General features: G+C 39.5%; 1 protein-coding gene across 50 annotated transcripts in view; it reads left to right on the top strand.

The window, feature by feature from the left end:
* TTN (titin) overlaps positions 1 to 27,070 on the top strand; it is a 283,766-nt gene that overhangs the window by 21,616 nt on the left and 235,080 nt on the right. For 48 of the 50 annotated variants that reach the window (XM_044426914.1, XM_044426933.1, XM_044426930.1 and 45 more), the window contains exons 10-37: positions 1,064 to 1,198; positions 2,728 to 2,877; positions 3,334 to 3,471; positions 4,632 to 4,889; positions 5,015 to 5,140; positions 6,362 to 6,643; positions 6,955 to 7,020; positions 9,340 to 9,598; positions 10,626 to 10,686; positions 10,790 to 10,999; positions 11,882 to 12,024; positions 12,662 to 12,864; positions 13,005 to 13,235; positions 13,822 to 14,066; positions 15,451 to 15,674; positions 15,779 to 15,943; positions 16,037 to 16,205; positions 16,501 to 18,191; positions 18,301 to 18,582; positions 20,073 to 20,339; positions 20,442 to 20,714; positions 21,193 to 21,456; positions 21,557 to 21,817; positions 22,809 to 23,069; positions 24,079 to 24,342; positions 24,699 to 24,959; positions 25,097 to 25,357; positions 26,653 to 26,913. In XM_044426914.1, coding sequence (XP_044282849.1) covers positions 1,064 to 1,198; positions 2,728 to 2,877; positions 3,334 to 3,471; positions 4,632 to 4,889; positions 5,015 to 5,140; positions 6,362 to 6,643; positions 6,955 to 7,020; positions 9,340 to 9,598; positions 10,626 to 10,686; positions 10,790 to 10,999; positions 11,882 to 12,024; positions 12,662 to 12,864; positions 13,005 to 13,235; positions 13,822 to 14,066; positions 15,451 to 15,674; positions 15,779 to 15,943; positions 16,037 to 16,205; positions 16,501 to 18,191; positions 18,301 to 18,582; positions 20,073 to 20,339; positions 20,442 to 20,714; positions 21,193 to 21,456; positions 21,557 to 21,817; positions 22,809 to 23,069; positions 24,079 to 24,342; positions 24,699 to 24,959; positions 25,097 to 25,357; positions 26,653 to 26,913 — 7,411 coding nt within the window. The remainder of the gene's footprint in view (positions 1 to 1,063; positions 1,199 to 2,727; positions 2,878 to 3,333; positions 3,472 to 4,631; positions 4,890 to 5,014; positions 5,141 to 6,361; positions 6,644 to 6,954; positions 7,021 to 9,339; positions 9,599 to 10,625; positions 10,687 to 10,789; positions 11,000 to 11,881; positions 12,025 to 12,661; positions 12,865 to 13,004; positions 13,236 to 13,821; positions 14,067 to 15,450; positions 15,675 to 15,778; positions 15,944 to 16,036; positions 16,206 to 16,500; positions 18,192 to 18,300; positions 18,583 to 20,072; positions 20,340 to 20,441; positions 20,715 to 21,192; positions 21,457 to 21,556; positions 21,818 to 22,808; positions 23,070 to 24,078; positions 24,343 to 24,698; positions 24,960 to 25,096; positions 25,358 to 26,652; positions 26,914 to 27,070) is intronic. The other 2 variants (XM_044426892.1, XM_044426908.1) reach the window with 2 other exon arrangements.

The following is a 27,070-nucleotide window of genomic DNA, read 5'->3' as shown; positions in this document are numbered from 1 at the left end:
GTGGTTTCCTCTTATTTATTTGCACTATTCCATTAGACCATAGTGCTGCCTGAGGTTATGCAGTGAAAAAGCTCTTGTATGGTCTTTGGATCTCAGCTCTGGGACAAAACTAAAAGTAGATACAGCTGAAGAACAGCCATGTGTAGAAAAACTCATTGGAGACTTCAAAAGCAGCTTTTACTGTATGTTCAAAGGAAAAAGAACAAGAAATTCTGCTGAAATTCTACAGAAATTAAAGTGTATTTTGTGTTGTGGGGGGCAAATATACTTTAATTGAGTTGTGTGCATCTGAGCCTGGTAGTTTTACGCACCTCTGTATAATTGTATGTGACCCCAATTTAGATTTGGACCAGGGAACACCAGGAGGAAAGGATTATAGTCTTACTTCCTGAAATCAGACACAAACATTTCACAGGGGTGTGTGTAAGCACGCAGCAGCACAATACACGCACAGCAGCCCCATCAGTACTACCCATGGATTACAGTATGCAGAAGCTCAGTGAGCTCTGTGCTGGATCGTGTCTCTTGATGCTGTGTTGCTGGATAAATGGCATGGACCCAGGTTACCTGAAGGATTAAATATACCTGCCCAGACCCTGTGATGATTCCTATCAGTCCTTTTCTGGAACCTCTGCCAAAGGCAATGAGGTGGTGACTACACTACCAAGAAGAGGGCTTTTTGGTTTGGCACCCTGGCTGAGGAATGAACTTCCCAAAGAAGCTCGCCTGGCTCCTACACTGTGCTCTTTCCGGGCCAGCTGAAGACTATCTTATTTTCCCAGGCATTTTAGGCTTTCAGTTTCTATTTAACCTGATACTATATTTTAGTATTTGCATTGCTGCTAGGTTTTGCTTTGGTTTTTAACTTCTACTTTATACTGTAGTTTTAAATTTTTATAGTGTATTTTATGGTTTTAAATCTTGTGAGCAGCCCTGGGAGCTTTGGCTATTTGGCAGTATAAAATGTAATAAATAAATAAATAAAATAGGGTTATAGAATTTGTTTTTGAGGGCTTTTTACTGATCTAATATATCTTTTTTCCCCTTGTACCATAAACATCAGATAAGAAAGGAAACTGTAAAAGTTCCTGTACCTAAGGTAATAATTGCTGCTGACACAATTAGAGAGAGAGAGCAAAAAGCTAGAGAAGAGATTTCTGCCAAACGAGAAGAAATTCATGTCGCTCATCGTGAAAAGGTGAATATGACTTTTAAAGTTGTATAATTAACCCATCTATCTCTATCTCCACTGTAAACTTTGTTCAAGACTGAGTAATGTTTATAGAATAAGTTGTTTGTTTTTATGGAAGCAAATCAGCATTTTGGTGCTAATCAAAATCTCAGTGATGTCAAACAGAAATTCTGTATATTTAAAGATAGCAGGACTGGTGCCTTCAATGGAGGAATTTAACATATTAGGTTTTTTCTTACTAAGGTAACTCATAATCTTCAGTAGATAATGACTGACATTTTTAATATGGTTTTTGTTGCAGGTATCAAAAGGAAAAAAACCCCTCTTAATGACATTTAGTTGTCCCTGAAAATCACAAAACATGTTGTCCAATCAAAATGTCCCATGGTTTCAGTGCTATTACTGGGCCTTCTTTTGCTCTCATGGGGGTTAGCATGGAAGTAATTCAAAGGAAGGATCTGTTGTGTGGGGCAAATCTCAAAAATCATGTCTACTAACTAAATTTGACCTTCAGTTCCAATGAATATTAATTTATTTTCACAACTAGTTCCACATGGATCTCAGTTATGGGATACACTAGTACATCTTTAATAGACCAACCAAAAGATCACCAAAAATGTGCAAATTTTCAAGATCTGCAAATCTCTTCATCAAGCAAGAAGTTAAAAAAGCAGTTGTGTGTGTGCTTTTGCTTTTCTTGAAGTCATGAGCAGCTTTTAAAAAAATACAAGGCAATTTTTAAAAGTTTTGTTTTTAAAAAATTATGAGGGGATTACAGAAAGTCACCTAGTTAAGAGGGAATAGACAAATCAATCTGCTTCTGACCTGTGTCATTCTTGTATGTGCTCATGCAAAAGGTCTGCTATGTTCAGTTTCTGCAACAGTCTGCACATTTTTTTAAAAAATGCACAAACTTTGCATTTACGTTTGTGCGTTATTTTCCCTAATGTGTACATATTGTATACAAATGCCCTAGTGCAGACAGTTTGTATGTAGCGTTTCCTAATATATGTATGAAGTTTTTGAGCCAAGAACTGCACCACAAAATTCAGAGAAGTCTGCAGTCTGAAGGGCAGTTCTGTTCCAGATCACAAATTAGCCTGAAAAGGGTGACTTAGATAAGTTTATTTAAAATATAGACTAAAATACTTCCCTAGTAGTAACATATACACCAAGATTCACAAAACAATTGTCCTTATGACTCTCATTAATTGCTAGGAATCCATGAACACCATTTAAAGTATTCAATGAAATACAGAAGCATCTGTGATATTTTTACAATTAATAAATGGCCAGATTGCCAGTTCTCCATTAAGATATGATGTCATTCTCCTGAATGCAATAAACCCACACAGAATTAAGATGGCATTGTATGAAACCCACAAAGAATATTAATTCTGTAATTCATAGGTATTTTCCTTTCTTTGCTTCATAATCCCTTGTGCTTTTCTGATCCCTGCTTTTCCCTTGTGTCCAGGTAAAACAATATTGCAACATACATTTAATCCTACCTCTCTTTTTACTATAAAAATCAGATTAGGAAAGAAGTTGTGAAACCTGTGAAACCTTCTGTACCTAAAGTAGTTATTACCACTGATAAACCCAAAGTGCCCACCACAATAGTAAAAACTACAGAGAGAATTGCTACCCAACAAGAACAACAAGCCCACCTTATCCAAGAAAAGGTGAATAGAATTGTTGGCAATGTGATGGTCATTCTCATATACCATTCTCAAACTGACATCCTCATCTTCCTTTAATCTATATATATATATATACTAACTGTTTAATATCCTTTTCTTGTGGCGTTCCTTAAGAGAAATGGAAAATGGTGATTATTTTATTTGGCGTGCCCTAATATGTTCACAAGCTTCCCTGTGATAATGTTAAAGGTTTTAAAAATTCATATACTAAATTGCATTTTTAATTTTCTCCAGTTTAACTAGCCAGCCAGTTAATAACCAAGCATCAGTATTGTCCAATACAGGAGCTGGACCATTCTGCAGGGGACAAAGCCTTAAAACCCTTTAATCCTGTTAACCTTTCCCTGCTCATATATTCCAGTTTTGTCTCTCATTTTTGTACCTTACTGTCTGAGACATTATATAACATAAAACTTCTATTCTTGCTGTAACAATCAGATAAGAAAGGAGGCTGAGAAAACTACTGTAGTTCCGACAATCATTGCTGTTGACAAACGCAGGGAGCAAGATAAAATATCAAGAACTAGAGAAGAAGTTGCTGTCAAAAGAGAACAAATCCATCTAGTTCATGACCAGGTGAATAGAGCTTTCTGAAATGTGAAATTCACTAATGAAAATTTATTTTTAACTCTACAATTTCTGGAGTAGCAGAGAGCCACTGCAGTGGCTTGGGCATTGTTGTAGCATATCATTTAATAAGCCTCTTTGAAAGTGATTATGGATAACTTAAACAAAAAATAAAATTCTTGAACATGTATATTATTCTTTTGTGTATATATACAGATGAACTGGAAGACTGAGAAAATAGTAACTTGTATTCATATGCATTCACTTCTTGGCTCTTTATCAGCTTTGAGATTACAGAGTAACATGTTTAAGAATGCTATTTTATATACATATACATATATATATATATAGGCACAAGTTTCATCGAATTCAATGAAATTTCTTCAGGATAGACATATCTAGAATAGATATGAATCAATAATCTAAATATATAAACATTTCAGAGGGTAGTATACAATACATAACTCAAGCATAACTCATCAGTCTGGATATAAACTTTTAAATACAGTATAAAAAGCAAATTGGCTTAAATGGTTTAAATCATCAGTTTAAGAATCATTCCACAGTTTAAAAGAGGATACAGAAAAGCTTAAGCAGAGCTGCAGTCATTTCACTATGAGCCCGAAGACTAAGTTTAGCATGCTGCAAAGTTATCTGTACAAGTCTCTCAAAGCAAATGCGTTTCTGTATATACTTCTTTGTGCGTATCTATGTTTTTATCTATAAATGTTTATGCTGCATATCAGTTTTAGAAAATGCTGCTTTTTTGTATTCACACAAATGTATGTTTTTAAGAGGATACATTCAGAAGAAAATATATGCTTATGCTGTTTTCAAATACAGTATGTGAACATTTATATTCACTATACTGTATATGCATTATCTGTCCGCACTGTAAACAGCAGACTCTTCCTTCCTCCCTATCTGGCAATTTCAAAGGAATGTGAAATTTGTCATCAAGAAAAGGTGCTCCAGAATCGATGGGGCCATAAATGCATATATGTAACAGTAACTGTGAGTGTTAGAACTGTGAATATGGGAAAAGGGAGGCTCTGGTTCAGTCTACAGAATGCTGGGCAAGCCAGATGCTTGTATGCATGTGCTCTATGCTAGCTATTCTGTCCTATTAACATAGATATGTGTCCATGTTCTACAAATGTTACCTTTAGATTGATGTTGGCAAAAAGGCTGAAGCTGTAGCCACAGTTGTTCATGCAGTTGATCAAGCACGCATTAGAGAGCCAAGGGAGCCAGATTATGCTGAAGAAGCTATGGAATATGGATATAAAGAGCACACCCTAGCAAGACGTGTGGTTGAATTACCGCCAGAACATCATATTGTCACCAAAACTGTGAAAGCTGAGGAGGTTCATGTTCCTCCCGAGACACGCATTACAGCTGCTGAAAAAATGGCCGTATCAACACAGGTTAGGCTCACGTTTAACTGGGCAGTCATTTCCAATGACTGTTGAGCATCTTTGGATTGTTGTTGTTGTTCCCTGCCTAGCAAGCAGCATTCAATTCTCAACAAACATTTTATTGGTTAATGTAGATTAAAAGGACTGCAGAAACAGCAGTCGAAAAATCAGTCCATGTGGAACACACTCGTCCCCGCACAGCAAGCCCTCATTTTACAGTATCAAAAATTACTGTTCCTAAACCAGATCATACTTATGAGGTAAGAAGAGGAGGAAGGATGTGCCAGGCACAATGGCCATGTCATTTGAAACAGCCAGGTTGCTGTCTTCTCTCTGTAGGCCAGAATGCAAAGACATTTTTTGTGTCGACCACACAATTGTGGTCGACACAGTGGTCTTGTCCAGAAAGTACAAAAACAAGAAGGTGGGAGGAGAAACAAATACTGGATAAAATGCTACATGCCTGGCATATTCCTTTCTTCTTCTAAGGGACAAAAAATAAAAATCTCTGTAAATAGTCTACCCATGCATTAATCAAATAATTCATAAATGAGAGTGTTTATCATTCTTTAGTAATTCTGCTGCATACTAAATCAGTTTAGGAATTAACATATGATACGTTCATAATCCAAACTATATCACATGGCTCTGTTAGAACTACAATGCTTTTGCACTACTTTAACCTTACTTTTCCCCTCGTCGTTCTAGTGGACATTTATATGTCTCTTTCACAGGTTTCATCATCTAACGATCCTTTCTAATCCATTTTTTGTATACAGATTTGTGTTATCTCTTCATCTTTATATTAAGCATACACCTTTTAACCCTCAAGTACATGTAATTAATGCAATGAATTTTTTAACAAATGCCTTTATTTTTATATTGAGAAAATAGTTAGAAAGAAAAAAAATATTAAAAAACCCATCACATGGATATTGTCCATCTGTCCGGCCTAATACAATGATTTGGCATTTTAACTCAAAGTATCGCTCTTATACTGTAAGTCTAAATATGTACCATGATATGGCAATATTATTTAAATGTATGAACGACCAAGAGATCAAATGAATTTTATGAGACTTGTTGTAATTTAATAGCATAGCGAACGCAAGAGCATATGTTGTAATAATATTAATTATAATTTAAGGTGCCTCAAGATTCTGTATTGTTTTTGCAGAAAAGTATCAAATTTTGAATATCACAGCATCTTGGATTTTAATTTAAATTGCATCAAATTTAATTTTTTTTCATCATTTCATAAATTAAAGCAACATTTTAAATTGCTCATTGCAAGAGCCTTGCCAAATCATGGAAGGAAAAAAAATGAGTGGTTTTGTTCTTTCCTAACAAGCAAGGACAATAAAAAACAGTGTTCTCTACCATTTTACATGTATTTGCTTGGCTAATTTATGGTGCATCTTTTCCTTTTCCCTTGTTTTAGTGTAGCAAAGTGGTAATTTTCTTTCTTTTGGGTTGGTTAGGTTTCAATAGCAGGATCTGCTATAGCTACTCTGGAAAAAGAGTTGTCAGCGACTGCAGTTCCAAAGGTCACGAAACCTGTGAGGCCTCCTCTTGCAAAGTCACCGGAACCCAGAGTGATGCTGGAGAAAGTTGTCTCTCCACCGTTTCCTTTTGTAGAGACGGCAGACACCTATCAGAGGCGTTATGATACTGAAATGAAAAGAGAAATAGGTGTGACCGTGACGGGTGGTCTGGTGCGAGAACGAGAACGCATTGAAGTAATGCGAGAAGCCGAGCCGGAGGTTTGTTGAGAATCATCTTGATTTAGATCCAGTGCAACCTGGTGTGTTTACAACCTTCCTTCAAGTCCTGTCATCTTCCCCCCTTTAAAATATCTCTTTTTATCAATGGAACTTTGTGTACTGTATGTTGTGGCTTTTGCCTTGGACATGTAACTCTAAGATCCCAACATCCCTTTGTTATGCTAAGGGATGGAGAAGAATGGGCAGGAGCCATTGTCTTTCCCCTGTTCTTAAGCACATTCCTGTTTGCCTTCTTAGCTTTAAGAGAACTCTACTAACTAAAGCACTAAGTCTACTTTAAATATCCCTAGGTGATTGAAATTGCTAGAGTTCCTAAACCAGAAGAAGTTCCCGCCACACCTCCATCCATAGTAACAGTAAGTAAAAAGATTTTTTTAAAATACAGTATTTGCACTTCCTGTAGATTTTCTTTTTGGTGCTCCCACAATGAAACTAAAATGCAGTTCTGGCACCATCTAGTGTATATAGTCAGTATACTGAGCATATAGTCAGTAGGTGGATAAAAAGTAAAATGAGTCCTAGCTGTCGGCAGCCAAGCATTTAAATGCCAACCACACACTTACTGATCACAGCCAGAACTGCATGTGTTGTGTATGTTAAAATGATCTCTATGGTATACAGTATGTAAAGAGCTGAATATGAATGCAGAAGATTCCCTCATCCAGTTCAGTGGAAGGGGTGGACCCAAAACATAAAGAAATGCATGTGTTGATCCATATTCCTTTGACTGAATTGAATAGTAGAGGCAGTGCCTGAGAAACTCTGTTCAAACACTGGTTTCTAATTGATTGGTTGGAGTTTCTTATGTCTTACTGAAATATGCCTTATTAAAACAATGGGATTTACCTGTGTTTTCCTGTTTCTTCAATTATCTCATAACAAATATTCACTGGATCACAAGGATCAGAGTATGGAATAATATGATTTCAGGAAAAATCTGATTATAGGGATTTATGATAACCTACCCTTATAATGCTTAAAATGATTGTAGGGCTGATGAGCCCCCAAAATGCTAATTGAATCAAGATGAACCATTCTCAGAGCACCTTGATACGATCAAGAATAGTAACAAAAGAATACAATCACAGTTAAGCATAGGCAGCAAGCGCTGTGAAAGTGAATGAACCAATAGGATAAACCTACGTGACCAATGCTGAATCCTACAGAGGTCACCGAAGATGTGAATGTGGGACATTTTTTCTTCTGTTTTAAAAACCCAGCCAACTAGAGATAGAAGAAAAAACTCTCTTGCAATGTCAGCTATGAGATCTAAATCCAAACAGTGCAGCCAGACTGGACCATGAGGGTGCCTTCCAATGACCAGCCAGAATTGCATCAGCAGCAATTTCCCTTTTATACTTACAGCTATGATGATGACCTTAAAATTAAAAACTATATGTTTTCTTAAAATCAGAGTTTGCAAACAGTTGTGCTGTTCCATACAGAAGCAGCTGTAAACTGTAAAATAGTGAAGAAAGGAAAACATTAGCTACAAGCTTCACAATGGAATACTTGTGGTCACCTAAGAAGCCAACTAATGTCCAAGATCTAAAATTACCTAGTTGCCTTGTTTGATGAAATACTGTACAGTCATACACACTCTGGGTCAGAACCAAATCTGTGGGTGTGCATGTGGGCTGGTGGAAGTGGACTTCCCCATACCATCTTTCCCACAGCAGCCTCTCCAGCTTCCCAAAAGTGCTGTACAGAGAGTCAGAGAACCTTGCTGAGTCAGTTGTGATATGTAAAAAAACTGATTCCTCCCCAAATCAGGCAGGAGCTGATCCCTCACAGAGGAACCCCCTTCCCTCAATCATCCTTGCACAAGAGCCATTCCATTCAGCAGGGGCCTGGCCATTCCCAACATTTTCTGGAGCTGAAGGGACTGCATAGAAAAGAGGGGACGGAGATATCTATCCAGCTGAACTCCCTTAAATCTGCATTTGGCTACCATATCTACCTTCGACTGACCTTTCTGGCCTGGCTAACTGCCTCTGGAATGACCAATGCTTGAGCAGACTGAAGAACTTGCAAATCCAGGACAGAATTTATTTGTTTAGTTAGTACATTTCCACTACCTAATGTCTAAAGCTCTCAGGAACTGGGGATTTGCAAAACAAAGCTTAAAACCGTAACATTCTAAGATATAATCAAACCCTGTAAAATTGAAAACATCTTAAAACAGCCCCAGAATAAAACCAAAGTAAAACCAGAAAGTAAAGGAATGGAGCAGGGCAAGGGTCTAAAATAAATTCACACATTTTGAACATTGAATGACAGGGTAGCCAATTTGCATGCAGAGATTTCATTATCTGGCCATTTTACCTTGTGTTGGCTTCTATAGAAGCCAGACAGAGCAAAACTTGCCAGTTTGTGCCAAGGAGCAGTGTATGGCTTCTTTTAGCTCCGTCATGGGCAGTTCCATGTGGATGCCATGCTAGTTGCTTGATGGCGAGGCTGTGAAGCAGCTCTGCCAACAGTCCAGGTGGACCACATTCAAGACTGCAGTAATATGCAGACTCCTTTTCATGGAGTGACCTTAGTAGGACCAGGAGATTTAATTCAAGTATAATTCTGAAGTGGGGAGCTATTTTTCCTGTGGTTCTATTGATGCATACAAGCGAAGAAATGTTATGAACACTATGAATCTTTGTATGTGTTTCTGTTCTGTCCAGGCCCTGAAAAATGTGACTGTAATGGAGGGAGAATCTGTTACTCTGGAATGCCGTATCTCTGCCTATCCAGCTCCCACTGTAGCTTGGTACAGAGAAGACTACCACATTGAGAGTTCCATAGATTTTCAGATCACTTTTGAGGCAGGAGTTGCTCGCCTTGTTATTCGAGAAGCTTTTGCAGAAGACAGTGGAAGATTTACTTGCACTGCAACCAATGAGGCCGGAAGTGTCAGCACTTCATGCCATCTTGTTGTACAAGGCAAGTACAGGAAGTAACAGTGGTGGGAGTCTTTATTTGGTAACTCGGGGCTACTCAAGCTAACCTTTTTCTTTCACCACCATTATTTGAGAATATTTAAAGGCTTGATATAATAGGCCTGCTATTACATTTTTCTAAAGATCACGTTCTAAAGGCCAAGTTCCCTAAACTACCACCCCAGCCAATTATACTCATAACCAACAGCTGTCAGATGGGCTGTACACCAAATAAGACTTTATTATCTAGGTAACTTGGATAGGCAGCTAGGAAAACTGCATGGAAACCATCAGGAAACTCATACTAGCTCTTCAAGTTATTGAGCCTCTCACCAAATTTAGGAAGGCTAGAGAGAAACGGGACTTGGCTTAGATTTAAATATGTTTTTAAGTTATCATAAATGGAAAAAGAAGGGTGTGGGGCCTGACTCAGTGGGCTCAATGTTTTTGATGATGGATGTTGTTTGTAGTTTTCTTTTTGTTATTTTAGGATTATAATTTCAAATAAAACTTATTTAAAAAAAAAGGAAGGCTAGGTCAAAAAAGCACCTATGCTTTTTCTATGCCAGCACATTTGTGGCAACTTCTGCACCATCCTCATTCTGGAAACATTCTGGAATAGGAGATACCTAGAGTCTTGGAGCATGGTAGTATGCCTTTAGTTCTCACTTGGCCATTACACTTTGTGTGTGGTCAGAGATAGAGCAAAGACCTGAAATCATAATGTGATCCTGACTTGGACTATCTGTGTTTTAAGAACAGCAAGCAGTTTCTTGTATTTGAGCATACTGTCAATTTGGGGGTTGTCCAAATCCATGTCAAGAAAGAGTGAGGAGAGAGAACATGCAAGCCCAAAGCTCATTTCAGCTTGTCCTTATAATGCTAAAACATGGTTTATCACAACATCTAAACTGGATAATAGCATGCCCTGATTTTCTGCCATCCGCTGTGACTCTTTATGCAACATCTGTGCAATTACCTCTCAGGGAAAGTATCTTGATGTCAGTATTCTTATTTTATTTTTGTAATAGTTATAGAGGAGTTTGAGAGCAAAGAACCTGCTCCTGCAAAAGTGGTGACAGAAGAAAAACGGTAATCATTTTTTAAAACTGCTTGAATTCTGATGACTACTTTTGTGCTTATTACTGAATGACTCATTCCTTCATTTTTACCTTTCTTTTGATTTCTCTTCTAGCTATGTGGAATCAAAAGATGTAGTGATGGCTGAAATTGCTGCTGCAGAAGAAGTGCCTGGAGAACCTGCAGCTCCTTTCTTCATAAGAAAACCAATTGTACAGAAGTTAATTGAAGGCGGGAGTGTCATTTTTGAGTGCCAGGTTGGGGGCAACCCTAAGCCACATGTTTACTGGAAGAAAGCTGGGCTTCCTATTACTACAGGATACAGGTGCAATATACATTTTACAGTTGTATGTAATGTCTATGCAGTATGTAAATTCAACACATAAAATAACCATTTACTAGATACTGCTGCTCAATTAGTGCAAGATATAATTACCAGCTTACCAGGAAATTGAATGTGAAACCAGAGGAGAGCATTAATTCACAAAATAACATGATCATAGTAACTCAACCTCTCATCCCCATTCAAATGTTCAGAAAAAGTACATGGTATGTACTGTTTCAGAATGCAGGGGAGACGAATCTTATTTTTGAATGGTCTCCAACATCAAAAACTTGCTGCATGTGGAAGGCGAGTGGGTCAGAGAAAAGGCTGGGATGGAACCTTCTTCACTTCAGGGAGCTCTTGATGGGAGGCAGCACGTGGAACCCGGTTTTCATTCCAAAGGGATACTGCTTGGGAGCTGGCTGCTGCCATTTTGCTACCTGAACTGGAGCACCAGCTTTCCAAGGCAGAATCAACGGACAAAGCTCACCATACCATCCAGACATCACCTTCTGCCTTCATGTATCTCCCATGTATCTCCTGAAGTAGTCTGCTCCACTTGGCAGTGGCCATTCCTAGCACTGCAGCTCATGCTTTTCCTGAACGGCCAAAGTGGCTCTTAGCATAGGTTTTAAACTTTCACATGTAAGACTTTGTGATTCATTTAGAAATTAAAACAGCATACATGTTTTAATTGTATATTTTTCATTTGAATTTTTTGATTCATAATATGCCCTAATATAATAGGTTTTATAATATGCCTTATTTTAACTGTGATGCTTCTGGCATGAACAAAGAAAGAAAGGATTCTGAAATTCCCATCTTTGTAGTTCCTTGTTCTTATGACAGTTGTCTTCTGCTTTGTTTTTCACGTTTCCACAGATACAAAGTACTTCATAAAAAAGAAACTGGGGAATGCAGACTTGAAATTTCTATGACTTTTGCTGATGATGCCGGAGAATACACTATTGTTGTTCGTAACAAACACGGGGAAGTTTCTGCATCAGCTTCCTTACTAGAAGAAGGTATGTGCATAGAGAACTGGGGTCCATGGATTAAAAAAAAAACCAGTAAGGAAAGGAGGGTCAGTAGATGCTGTCAGTGTTTGACAAATTCATGAATATACTGTCATAATGACTGGATTAACATGGAAGAAAGGCTTAAGAATGTTTTACACATTTATAAAATTCTATACAACAATATGGGCTTTGTAAGCCAGTTTTCCCCAACTTGGTGCCCAACAGTTGTTTTGAACTACAACAGCCAAGATTCTGCTCACTAGCCATGCTGGTTGGACCTGATGGGAGTTAGTCTCAAGCATCTGGAGAGGATTAGGCTGAGGAAGGCTGAATTAAGTAATAGCTGAATATGGAAATGGGGATTCCCATAGATGTAACAAGAAGAATGATGCTGTTTAATCCTGTCCAGTTCACAGAGCAGTCCCAATAAATTGCTTGGGAACCACTGCTTTATAATACTTGGGAAAAGACTTTGTAATTATGGTGCAAATATGAAGGAAAGGTAGAAATATTGTCCATCTCAGAGCACAGGAACAAGCTGTTGATGCTTTCTCCTTTTAAATTAAACTGTCACTCAGAGGGTGTACATCAGCAGCTAAAATGTACCAACATGGCAGTTTACTAGAACCATTTTTCTCTTTAGTTGATTATGAGGTTTACCTAAAATCCCAACAAGAAATATATCAAACACAAGTGACCGCATATGTTGAAGAACCTAAAGTGGCTGCGGTTGCCCCACCAACATTATATGCTGACTATGAAAAAGAATATGAAAAAGAACAAGCTCTAATTAGGAAGAAAATGGCAAAAGATACTGTACTAATCAAGACTTTTGTGGAAGAACAGGTAAGCCTCTTAGATGAATCATGTTTACTTTCAAACAAGACATGTCAGTTTCATTTTTCCTCCTTATTTGCTTCACTAGTTTCCTAAAAATGGAAAAGAGACAACATTTAATTGCCTGAATATTTCTTTTTTAAAAATAGGAGTTCCACATTTCTTCCTTTGAAGAAAGACTTATCAAAGAAATTGAATACAGAATTATTAAGACCACACTCGAAGAACTTCTTGAAGAAGATGGAGAAGAGATGGTGGTTGACATACCTGAATCCGAAACAGTTGAATCAGGATTTGAACTGAGATTAAAGAATTACAGAATCCTTGAGGGAAGTGGTGTGACCTTCCATTGCAAAATGACTGGATATCCTTTGCCTAAGGTATGAATATTCATATGCCTTCCAAAATAACAAACAGGAGCTTGCATCCCATTTTAATCCTGCTTAGAGTAGACCTATTGAAATGAATAGTACTTAAGTTAGACTAAAATTGGATATAACTTAGTATGATGTTTATATCTGCCTTCATTTAAATTCTGTTTATGTAAGAGATGCATCTATTTATCAATCTAAAATGGTTTCTAGGCACTTTCATCTTCCTGAATATGCAAATATAATATTGGTTTTGCAAAACCAATTTGCAAAAGACACACAACTGAAGTTTGTCATCAAGTCATGCTTCCTTGTAACATTAATTGTAGTAGCAAGTTGAAAACTATTGTAATTTGTAGACAGTGGGATATTTTGAAGTGTTTTTATTTATTGGCTTTATTTTTGTGTGTTCTTATGTGCATGGGCATGGGGGAGAGAAAGAGAGACCATTTCTACACCTCTTATGTTACCAAAATAATTAAAATGTTGTGAACCTCAAGAGAACTTGTAGTGGGAAATTTCAAACCCTGAAATCCTAGAACATCTTCATTCTCACCAATCATATGGTTTTGTTCCATTTATTTTTGTAATGCAGATTGCATGGTACAAGGATGGTAAGCGCATCAAGCATGGAGACCACTACCATATGGAGGTTCTACAAGATGGCAGAGCCAGTCTGCGTTTACCTGTTGTCTTGCCTGAAGATGAAGGCATTTATACTGTCTTTGCAAGTAATGTGAAAGGAAATGCTATCTGTTCTGCAAAACTATATGTTGAACCTGTTGGACCAATTGGGTCTCCAGGTTATATCCCATCACCTGAAATGATGAGAAGATATCGGTAAGAAAAGACACAACCCTGTATTACTTGTTACTGGAATCTTGGGGAGGGTCAGCTACCCCCAGCCCAGACTACGTTGACAGGATACAGTTGCCTGCCTGTTTGTGAATAACAGACTTTCTTTTCAGCAGTATCATTTGAATAGATGAGAGAGATGTATTTCCCATAGCTGCAGCAGTTCTGTTTTTGATGGACTCATAGGCAAAACAGTTTTCTTCTTGCATCACCAGCAATTGCATGCAATTAGTACTGGCCTGGAATCTGAAGACCTTGCTTAAAGGGCACCTTGATTTTGACTGTTTTCATCAAGGTGCATTTCATGATCCTGGTTCCCAAGGCCTGGAATCCAGCCTCCTGTCAGTTGAGTGATGGAAGCTCAATGGAGCAGTAGCCAAAAGTACTCTGTGATGGGATAGTTTGCTAAGCCGGTTGGATGAGGCCACTGAAGTCCTGCTCCCTGGTGGCCAACCCTCAAATGCAGATTGTAGTGTTATGCTGAACAACAAATAATCAAAACCATGTCTAGATGGCCCAGATTCCTCTTAATGGATTTCAGTTCTTCACTTTTTCAATTGCCTTCAGAAGCCATGCACTGAACCACACACCCAATACTGCCATCTGCTCTTAAGCTCTAGTTATGTACTGGGCAAGATAAGGAACTGGGAAAAAGTATGTAATACTTCAGAAGCAGAAGTTATTCTTAGTACAGTGTGCATAATTAGTATGCTAGGAATTAGTATAATTAGAATGAATTAATCCTGAGTGCTGCATTTTGGGGGAAAGCCCTGAACTGTAGCTGTAGAGCTCTTGTTTCAAATATAACAGCAGTAATAAGTTTTGCACAGTTAATGCTTCAGTTATTGTATCACACTGTTACACAGATGGTGCTTTCATTGCCAAACCTGACTATATTATCATTACTGTAACTGATATCATGTGCAATGTACAGAAGATCAGTGTATATAAAAGTGTTTCAGTATCATTTTAGGTGTGAAATATCCATGCATCACATCATTACATCAGTGGCTGATTAAGTGTTATATATATTATAATGTGTTATTCATCTCTTTGAGTAAATCTGGTTCCCTGTATTATATCTCTGATGAGCTGGGCTATGATCCATGATTTCTAATGTCAGAATAAGGGCTCAATCCTATTCTGTGCATGCTTAGATAGAAAAAAATCATACAACGTCCAATTGGGTGTTATAGGACTTTTTTCTATCTAAACATGCATAGGACTGAATCCCAAATGTGTTGGTCTTTAAGGTACTACAAGACTCTTAAGTGTTTAAACATAACTGCTCTTTAAATGAGCAGAGGTTCATTGTGTGTTGCTCCATTGTCTGCATGCGTCTTAAAAGGGCTGTGTATGATCTTTTCAGGTCTCTTTCTCCTCGATCCCCAAGCCGTTCACCTGCACGCAGTTCGCCTTCACGCTCTCCTGCACGCAGGTTGGAAGAGACTGATGAAGCACAGCTGGAGAGATTGTACAAGCCAGTGTTTGTCTTGAAGCCGACATCCTTTAAATGCGCAGAAGGGCAGACAGCACGATTTGACCTCAAAGTTGTAGGCCGACCAATGCCAGAGACATACTGGTTTCACAATGGTATGAAAGCTCCCCACTTGTCATGTAGTTCTTTACAAAATCATAGGTTCACAGGAAGAAAAATAGTGCTCAGTCTAAAATGATATCTATATTTTTTTCCTTAGGCCAACAGGTTCTGAATGATTATACACATAAAATAGTGATCAAGGAAGATGGCACACAGTCAATGATTATTATTCCAGCTATGCCTGCTGATTCTGGAGAATGGGTTGTAATTGCACAAAACAGAGCAGGCAAAGCATCCATCTCAATGACCCTGACAGTGGAAGGTACGTATCCAAACTCTCTTAGAGCCAGGCCTTTGATTAAAATGTTCTCCCTCAAACGACTCCTCTGATAACCTGCTATCTTGTTCCTTTCAGCTAAGGAACACTTAGTGAGACCACAGTTCATAGAAAAACTGAGGAATATGAGCGTCAAGGAGGGAGACAAACTGCAAATGAATGTGAGGGCCAGGGGCAATCCTAATCCTGACATTGTATGGCTCAAGAACAGTGACATCATTGTGCCCCATAAATATCCAAATATAACGTAAGCTTTTATCTATCTATCTATCTATCTATCTATCTATCTATCTATCCATCTATGTATGTTGGCAAATAGATGGTTAAACTTTTTTATTTGTAATGGAATAAATTCAGTCTCTCAATGTACACACATGGACCGTGGGGAGAGGAGGGATCAACAATTTGGCATTAGTGTCCACCATTAAATACGTATTTTGTTGATTGGAAAGCTCTATGAATAGCAAGTATTTGCTGTATTTGCTGTACTCTGTATTTCTGTATTACCCTGTATTATTTACTTGCTGTACTCTGTATTTCAGAATTGAGGGAACAAAAGGAGAAGCTGCACTGAAAATTGAGTCCACCATGAGACAGGATGCTGCATGGTATACTGCAACTGCCATTAATAAAGCCGGACGTGACACTACACGGTGTAAAGTGAACGTTGAAGTTGAGTTTGCTGAACCTGAACCTGAAAGGAGATTAATCATTCCCAAGGGGACATACAGAGCAAAAGAAATTGCAGCTCCAGAACTGGAACCTCTCCACTTGCGTTATGGTCAAGAGCAATGGGAGGAAGGTGATCTTTATGATAAAGAAAAACAACAGAAGCCGTTCTTCAAGAAGAAGCTCACTTCCTTAAGGCTCAAGCGCTTTGGGCCAGCCCATTTTGAATGCAGACTTACACCAATTGGAGACCCAACCATGGTTGTAGAGTGGCTGCATGATGGCAAGCCTTTGCAGGCAGCCAACCGACTTAGAATGATTAATGAATTTGGGTACTGCAGTCTTGATTATGACGTATCCTATCCCAGAGACAGCGGAGTGATTACATGCAGAGCTACAAACAAATATGGCACTGATCACACATCAGCCACACTGATTGTTAAGGATGAGAAAAGCCTTGTTGAAGAATCTCAGCTGCCAGAAGGCAGGAAAGGACTGCAGCGCATCGAAGAGTTAGAACGAATGGCCCATGAAGGTGCTCTTGTTGGAGTTACAGAGGATCAAAAAGTAAAGCAAAAACCAGAAATAGTGTTATTTCCTGAGCCTGCCAGAGTCCTTGAAGGTGAAATTGCACGATTCCGCTGCCGGGTGACTGGGTATCCACTGCCCAAAGTCAATTGGTATCTCAATGGCCAACTCATTCGTAAAAGCAAAAGGTTTAGACTTCGATACGATGGAATCTATTATTTGGATATTGTGGACTGCAAGTCATATGATACAGGTGAAGTAAAAGTCATTGCAGAAAACCCTGAAGGCTCTGTAGAGCACAGAGTGAGGATTGAAATTCAGCAACGGGAAGACTTCAGATCAGTGCTTCGCCGGGCACCTGAGCCTAGGCGTGAAGCTCCAGCCACTGAGCCTGGCAAACTTTTGTTTGATGTCCAAAGGGTTGATAAACCAGTTGAGAAAACTACCAAAGAGGTCGTGAAACTCAAAAGGGCAGAAAAAGTCAGCCATGAGAAAGTGCCTGAAGAATCTGAAGAACTTCGCAGCAAATTCAAACGCAGAACAGAAGAGGGCTATTATGAAGCCATTACTGCTGTGGAGCTTAAATCACGTAAGAAGGATGAGTCCTATGAAGAGCTGCTTAGAAAAACCAAAGAAGAACTTCTTCACTGGACCAAAGAATTGACAGAGGAAGAGAAGAAAGCCCTGATGGAGGAAGGCAAAATCACTATTCCAACCATCAAGCCAGAGAAGATTCAACTCAGTCCAAGCATGGAGGCACCCAAGATATTTGAACGTATACAAAGCCAGACAGTCAGCCAAGGGAGCGATGCCCATTTCCGTGTCCGTGTAGTAGGCAAACCAGACCCGGAATGTCAATGGTTCAAAAATGGTGTGCAGATTGAGAGGTCAGATCGCATCTATTGGTACTGGCCAGAGGATAATGTTTGTGAATTGGTCATCAGAGATGTAACAGCAGAGGACTCTGCCAGCATCATGGTGAAAGCTGTTAACATAGCTGGTGAAACCTCAAGCCATGCTTTCTTATTGGTACAAGGTAATGTGCACGCCTCTTGTTCCTTTCCAAGTCACATTGTATTTTATAGTGTCATACACAAACCATAGACTAGTCCTTCCCATTCTTAAATCTTCTGTTTTCTTTGCAGCCAAGCAGCATGTAACATTTACGCAGGAGTTGCAAGATATCACTGCTAAGGAGAAAGATTCCATGGCGACCTTTGAATGTGAAACCTCTGAACCCTTTGTCAAAGTGCAGTGGTACAAGGATGGCATGGAGATTTCTTCTGGAGACAAATACAGGACACATTCAGACAGGAAGGGTCATTTTCTTTCAGTGCTAATGATTGACAAGTCTGATGAAGAAGAGTACAGCTGTGCTCTGGTGGAAGATGAATCTGTAAAAACAACAGCTAAATTAATTGTGGAAGGTGAGAACCGGAGCTCGTTTGGAACACACTATTCCTTACCGCCCCATTGCTCATTTTAGTATAGAAAGGAAATACAGGCATTGCTTTATAATGAGTGATTGCTGGTCAGGTTGCTCAAGTGATGTCATTGTGAGTTTCCCTTAATGACTAACTCAAGCAAACGTTCTGATGAGTCTAATCAGCTGTGAATCCGAGTTGTCTAATAGTTCTGGTCTTGGAACGTGTGCAGTGGCCCAGTGATCTAAAAGCTTGATAAGTGATGGAGTAACCAAATGGCTTTTCTGATGCCAGGGTTCAAGCCTAGTTGGTATTACAATAGCCAGTGTTACTGACCCTCTGTCAAGCACTACAACACCTTAATTGAGAGTCTGTAGGTACATGAGAGTCTCTTCACATGTGTCCTGACTAACATGGCTAGCAGTGGCCAAGTGGCTGCTCACAGGACAAATGGGACGTAAGAAAAGGCTCCCAACCACATGGTTCCTCTTACAGCAAGCTAAATGTGTGCTGCAAGTAATCAGCAGCCCCTTTGGAAATGCGTTTCTTTGGTAGGATACTAGATGTGCTGCTAGTGGAACCAAAGGGACACTGGCATGGTCCTGGACTAGCATGGAATACATCCTGTATCCTGAATACATCCTGGCTGTAGGAGGCATTCTAGCCGAAGTGTATGTGAAGCAGAGCGGATTTCAGATAAAATAAAATATGGCGAGAATATGTGTTATTTTGAGTCTACATTGACCTTTATGTTTATGTATATCTGCATTTGTTATCATTATATAATATCCTGTGTGTCCATTTCTATAATTTGAAAGACAGTATCCAATCAGGCAAATGGCTCCTCTCAGTAATCCCATTGCACAAGTAGGATGTACTGCTTGCACAATGGAGATTTAACACTTTGCATAGGAAGGGGCAGAACAAGAGGAAATGTTAGTCTCTGGATCAGGAAAGGGACTGCCACTGACCTGCCCCATTACAGAAGTGAATGTTTTTGCTTGCTTCTGGAAGCACTGATTCTATGTCGTGCAAGCGGTAGGTTTCACTGTCATGAGTGAACAGAATCAGCAGGGGAGCAGCACCCCACTGGAAGCAGCTTGAAAACATTTGAAATTGTAGTGAACTTTTAAATCTAGTTTCTAATTAGAGAGCCAGAGTGATGTGGTGGTTAAGGGTGTGGGACCAGGACTCAGGAGATCCGGGTTCTAGTCCCCACTCAGCCACGGAGCTCACTGGGTGACTTTGGGCCAGTCACAGACTTTCAGCTCAACCTCCTTCACAAGGTTGTTGTTGTGAGGATAAGACTAAGAGGAGAAGGAGGAGAATGATGTAAGCTGCCTTGAGTTCCTCAGAAGAAAAAAAAGTGGGGTATAAATTGAATGAATGGATTTGGGCAAAATGACTGTGAGTGCCTCTACTGAAATATTAAGCACTTAGGAATGTCTGTAACTTATGAAATCACTTAGTGAGGTCTTCATTTCTCAATGCAGGTGCCGTTATTGAGTTTATTAAAGAACTGGAGGATATTGAAGTTCCAGAATCCTTCTCAGGGGAGCTGGAATGTGAAGTTTCACCTGAAGATGTAGAAGGAAAATGGTACTGTAATGGTGATGAAATTAGATCGAATAATAAATATGTCATAACCTCACGCCGAGGTCGCCAAATCCTCACAGTTAAGGATGTTTCTAAAGAAGACCAAGGAGAATATAGCTTTGTGGCAGATGGGAAGAAGACCTCCTGTAAACTGAAGATGAAACGTAAGTCATTCCAGTAAAGCAGTCTTGGCCTTCCCAACATTTAGTCAGTCAATGCTCCTAATCCTGGTTCTTGACTTCCTATTTTTATTTTATATTCCATAGCACGACCTGTCACTGTCCTTCAAGGCCTTGCTGATCAGAAGGTCTGTGAAGGTGACATTGTGCAGCTTGAAGTGAAGCTTTCCCAAGAAAATGTTGAAGGAGTCTGGATGAAGGATGGTGTTGAAATTCATCCAAGTGACCGTGTCCACATTGTGATAGACAAGCAGTCTCATATGTTGTTAATTGAAGACGTAACAAAAGAAGACACTGGAGCCTATTCCTTTAATATCCCAAGCCTGCTCCTTTCAACTACTGGTCGTGTTACTGTCTACAGTAAGTTCCTGTCCTTAGGAAGTCACATAACAAAGGCATAATTAACTCACATGAAATGTACTGAAGGCAGTTTGCATATGTTGCATCTGAGAAGGATAAATTCATTAAGGATAGTTCTGTTTGCAGCTGTAAGCATTATGATTATAAATGGAATCTACATGTACAGAGAGACTGGATTGTATCCAGAATTAAACTAACTTAAGTATCATTTATTCAATGGGCCTGTGTTAAGAAGGACTGATATTAGATACAAACGCATGCACTTATGAATAACAGTATCCACAGGAAATAACTATCATGCTGCTCTTTTGAACAGCCGGATACATCTGGGTATCTGCTGTATGAATATTACACTACTCTACAAGATTTTGGTCTCATTGTCACACATTCTTAAATACTAAGTGAAATGCTTATCAAAGACATGTAGGGATGCTTTTAACTGAAACAATTAAATATGGTTATTTTCTGCGATTTGCAGGTGTGGATGTAATAATACCTCTAAAAGATGTCCATGCAATTGAGGGAACGAAAGCTATCCTTGAATGCAAAATTTCAGTTCCGGATGTAACTTCATCCAAGTGGTACCTAAATGATGAGCAGATAAAGCCTGATGACCGTGTCCAAGCAGTCTCCAAAGGTACTAAACAACGACTTGTGTTTACCCGGACATATGCATCCGATGAAGGAGTGTGTAAACTGGCTGTTGGCAAAGTTGAAACCAGCTGCAATCTCACAATTGAAGGTGAGTAATCTTCAAATATACAGGCATTGCTAGAATACATTCTTCTCATGCAGCAAAGCAACAATAATTCAATACTTCCAATGTACCTTTCTTTTTACAGAAATTCAGATTATTAAAGGCCTTCATGATATCACCTGCACTGAAACACAGAATGTAACCTTTGAGGTTGAATTGTCCCATGCTGGGATTGATGTCATGTGGCACTTTAAAGACCAGGAACTCAAAGCCAGCCCCAAATACAAGATAGAGGCACATGGCACAATATATAAACTGACAGTAGTTAACATGATGAAAGATGATGAAGGGGAGTACACATTTTATGCTGGTGAGAAGAAGACATCTGGGAAGCTGGTTGTAGCAGGTAAACTGTTTGGAATGTGTTCCTGTGCTGCTTTTTCTTTAAGGTGAAATGACCAGTTTGCTTATTTGCCCTTTCACTTCATAATTCATCTCATGACTTTGAGCTGAGACTTCCAAACAATCACAGTAAACTGAGGGGAGGGAGCTGGAGGAAAGCAATGCCAGAATGCTCTCTCTCTTCCAAAGTCAGAAAAATATTTGAAAGATCCTAAATATTACCCGAGGGGGCAGGGCATGCTTTGGGTAGTTTTAAGTAGACCCTAGTTTTGCTTTAAAAAATAGTTTCCATTTTCCATTGTTCTTCATGGGGATAAACACACCTCCTCAAAATGTGTCTAACAAGTCCCATTTTGAGAGAGCAGCCTTCTCTTCCATCTGGTCTCCATGGAAACAAGGGAAAGGAGAACACCATCAGGTCAATATAACCCATGAATCCAAAGGAGGCCAGGATAGGTGCAATTCTTTTTTCATGCTGCAGCAACTGTAGGAGAGCAGCAAAGGCCAATGGTCACAGAACTCTGACCCACAACCCTCTCACAGGGCTGGCTCTGCCTTATGCTCTGGACCAGCCTGAGGCATTTTTTGAGCCACAGGCAGAGTGGTGGAGGTGAGAGGCCAGTGCTGCTGCTGCAAGGAGCAACCTCCACAGTCAAGTTGCATAGCCCCCAAGACCAGCTAGGTCCTTGTGGAACCACAGGCCATAAGGCACACAGGCCTCTCCTCACTTCCCCATAGCAAATATGCAGCAATGGTGCATAAATTAATCAACCAACTGCTGCCTTTTCATGTTCCTCTCCCCACCAATCAATTGCCTGAGGTGACCATCCCTGTCTGCCTAAGGGAGGGCCAACCCTTGCTTCTGGGTGCAGCATTTTACTCTTTGCATGTGCAGGGGCTACCAACCACAAGAGCATTGTGAAAATGAGCTGTCAGGGAAGACCAGCTAGGCACACATGCTGCAAATGCCAACGTTTGCCTTGTTTTGCCCACAGGTGGTGCTATTTCAAAGCCCCTCACTGATCTAACTGTGGCCGAATCCCAGAGAGCTGTTTTTGAATGTGAGGTAACCAACCCAGAGTCTCAGGGCCAGTGGATGAAGGATGGGAAACCACTTTCTGTGTCAGATCACTACAGAAGTGAATCCGATGGCCTGAAGAGGAGACTTAATATTCCCATCAGCAAACTAGATGATGTTGGTGAATACACCTTTCAAGTGGCATCTTCAAAAACATCTGCTAAGCTGAAAGTGGAAAGTGAGTAATCAGTCAAAAACTGCTTCAATTCTACACTGGCCTGATTGAAAATCAACTAAAATGGCATTTTCTCTGCATGGTCCACCTCCGGATTTAGCTAAATAGATGTAGATGATGGAAAATATTTTAAGAAAAACTCATGGATGCATTTAAGATAATGAAATAAATGTTGAATGTAAGAACTTTACATGCTGCTGCTGCTGCTGATGATGATGTTTTAATCACAGATTCCAGCAGTATAATGGATAGCAAATGGCCAGCAATTTCATTACAAATTTCCACTGGAATATTCTGACACATACTGCAAATTTGGGGTCTCACCTGAGTCTTCTGAGTTCCCCTACAATCTGAAATTAGCAGTGATTCTAGATACAGTTACTCAGAAATAAGCCCCACTGAATGCAGTGGAACTTCAGAGCAGGCATACATAGGAATACATTGCAGTTTCAATCTTGGGTGTAGGTTCCTGTGGGAATTTCCAGGTAGAGGAGGGGGAGACATTTATCATAGCTTTATACTTTTCCCATTATGAATTGTGTGTAGAAGGGAAAGATCGTTTGAGATACAACTGTGTAATTAGTTTGGTCAATTCTGGATACAATCTGGCATGGATCCAAAGAAGTGCCAGTGGAAGGGGGTTAGTGCAAGGTCACTTTCCCACCCCTGCCTCTTCAGTTCTGCCTCAGTTTACAGAAATCATTTCCACTTAGGTTAAGAGGGAAGGGGTGCTCACCAAAAATCGTCGATCAGAAGTTGCTGAGGAATATACTAGTCCAGGATGCTTTCACAATATATTAAAAAGCCTGTATTGATAATGAGAAATGCAACATAGAATCATAGAATAGTAGAGTTGGAAGGGGCCATGAAGACCATCGGGTCCAGTCTCCTGCTGCCACAGGACACCAAATTACACCATCCCACTCAGATGGCTGCCCAGTTTCTTTTTGAATACCTCTAGTGTCATGAGTCATGTTTCTTTCTTTCTGTACCATTTGTTCTTTTGAAACAGCTGTTAAGATCAAGAAGACCCTGAAAAACTTGACTGTAACAGAAACACAAGATGCCGTATTTTCAGTGGAACTTACTCATCCTAATGTGAAAGGAGCTCAATGGATTAAAAATGGTGTTGAGCTACATTCTAATGACAAATATGAGATCAAGGTGGATGGACCAGTCCACACACTGAGAGTCAAGAATTGTGGTGTGATTGATGAGTCAGTTTACAGCTTTAAATTGGGAAGGATAGGAGCCAATGCCAGGCTTCATGTTGAAAGTAAGTCAACCTTCAATATAATACATCAACTAGAGAAAATTTAAGGGAGTTGAATGTGGTATAAAAATTGGCACGATTCAGTGCAAAGGGCTCAATCATCTTTTGCATGTTAGGTTTTGGTAAGTGATTACACTCTACCAAAAATCAAACCAACGAACATTTTGAAATTAACCTGTGAACAGAGAAGGGAGCAAGTAAAGATGGGCAAATCACCAGTCATGATGCCTTGATCGTCCCACACTACTTTCTGTTTTGAAAATGAACGCCTTGCCCCTGACTGTCAGTGGTCTAATAATTAAAACTGGAATTAAAACTCAAACCTGTGACCAATCTTTTGTTAACTTTTCTCCCTTCAGCTGTTAAGATCATCAAAAAACCAAAGGATGTGACTGCTCTGGAGAATGCTGTTGTTTCCTTTGAAGTGAGCGTGTCTCACGACAATGTCCCAGTCAGATGGTTCCACAAAAATGTGGAGCTTAAGCTAAGTGATAAATACAGAATGAGCTCGCAAAGGAAGGTCCACAAACTGACATTGCAAAATATCACCCCTGCTGATGCTGGAGACTACACAGCAGTAGTAGGACAACTTGAATGCAAAGCAAAACTATTCGTGGAAAGTAAGTCTGAATTAAATCTATCATTTTCTGTTATTAATACTGTGCACCATGATCAAATGCCACTATGAAATACATTATTTCACCATACCTGCTGATGGACCAGCTAATCTTTTTTGAATTGTTATTATTTTCCACAGCTGTACACATTACGAAGACCATGAAAAATATTGAGGTGCCTGAGACCAAAACTGCCTCTTTTGAGTGCGAGGTGTCTCATTTCAATGTACCTGCCGTGTGGCTTAAAAATGGAGTGGAAATTGAAATGAGCGAGAAGTTTAAAATAGTAGTTCAAGGAAAACTCCACCAGCTCAACATCATGAACACCAGCAGTGAGGATTCTGCTGAATACACCTTTGTGTGTGGAAATGACAAAGTCAGCGCGACCTTGACTGTGAAACGTAAGCTTAAAATAGACAACAGCACAGAATATTTGGTAGACATTAAGATAATATTGTAACAACAGAATGCTGTGCTCTCCATAAGACTAGACAAAGGATGTGAATGGGGGGGGGGGTGTTAAAAATTAACCCACCTAGTCTAGTTCATGTCTCACAACTACTACTCATGGGGTGCCTAACCAACCATGCTGGTTCCTGTCTACCTGCTTCCACCAAATTATGCAGCATTCCTGGATTGTGGATCAGCCTGGCATTGTGGGTTGAGGGCCAGAGAAAAACTAGAACTGTAACATGAACACAATACAGGGGTTTCAACTCTGTTTGTCCCTCTCCCAACAATCCAGACTACCAGATTTGGACATCATGATCAACAGCCCAGGGCCAATAGTTTCCTGAATTACTTAGCACTGCTCAGCTCTCAACAGCATATGCTCATTCCCACCCATTCACAACTACTCATAGATTAAACAACCCATGGCTAGTCATGCCATGCAAACTAGGTTTCTCTGCTGTTAACATATTCTTGACTTAAGACCTTAGTTTTTCCAACAGTTTTTGCCCTGTAAAAAGAAAATACTTTTACTCTCCTTTGTGAAGTTGTTTGATATTCACATATTAAAAAATGTGTGTCTGAAAGCAGCCAGATAGTGCATGATCTCTAATTGGTCTGGATTGCATAGCACTGAGATGGTGATGTTTAAGAGACAGGTTATTAGTAGATGAGAACCACTGTGGTATAGCGGCTAAATCATAGGTTTGGAAGTTGTGGGAAGCCTCCATTCAAATTCCTCCTAACTGTGCAGCTCCCTGACTGTGGGCAAGTCATTCCGCATCAGCCTAGTCTCTTATCTCACAGGATACTTGCAAAACTAAATCCAGTCTGATGTAGTGATTCGAATGTTGGATTGAATCTCAGAAGATCTGGGTTTTAGTCTCCATTTAGCCACGAAGTTCATCAAGTGACTTTGTGCCAGTCAGACTACCCTACTTCACAGGACTGTTGAGAGGATAAAATGGAGAGGAACAAGAAGGCTATGCAACCCCCCTTGGTTTCCTTGCAGGACAAGAGGCAGGATATAAATATAATAAAACAAACAAATAAAATGCCACTCAGAGTTCCAGAGAGCTAAAGAACAAATTAAAGCACAGCAAGCACATATATCCCCTAGCCTGTGACAAGGAACAGACAAATGATTTATACAATTCTAAATAATAGTAAAAACATTATCAGTCCAAAAGATAATTTGTCAAGAGCTTCCAGACAAAGAGTTCATGTGTTATTCCTTTTTGAACAGCTATCCTGATTACATCTATGCTGAAAGACATCAATGCCGAAGAGAAAGATACAATAACCTTTGAAGTGACTGTAAATTATGAAGGCATTACCTACAAATGGCTAAAGAACGGGGTGGAAATAAAATCAACGGACCGATGTCAGATCAGAACTAAGAAGCTTACACATTCCCTTTCAATAAGGAATGTACACTTTGGTGATGCAGCTGAATACAGTTTTGTTGCTGGAAAAGCTGCTTCAGCAGCCACTCTATATGTGGAAGGTATTCATTTTTCTCATTGGTTTTAACTTGGGGCTTGTTCATACCAGTGTCTCATCCTAGGGCATCTCCAGGAAGAAGGTAGCCTATACTGGACAGCAATCAGTCGATGAAAAGCCAGTCCTATACACATATCATCCATCACACACTGAGTTCAACT

The sequence above is a fragment of the Varanus komodoensis genome, unplaced genomic scaffold (genome assembly GCF_004798865.1).
Source record: "Varanus komodoensis strain SLA01 unplaced genomic scaffold, ASM479886v1 scaffold18_1, whole genome shotgun sequence".
Taxonomy (NCBI): domain Eukaryota; kingdom Metazoa; phylum Chordata; class Lepidosauria; order Squamata; family Varanidae; genus Varanus; species Varanus komodoensis.
This window is presented reverse-complemented; position numbering and strand designations above follow the sequence as displayed.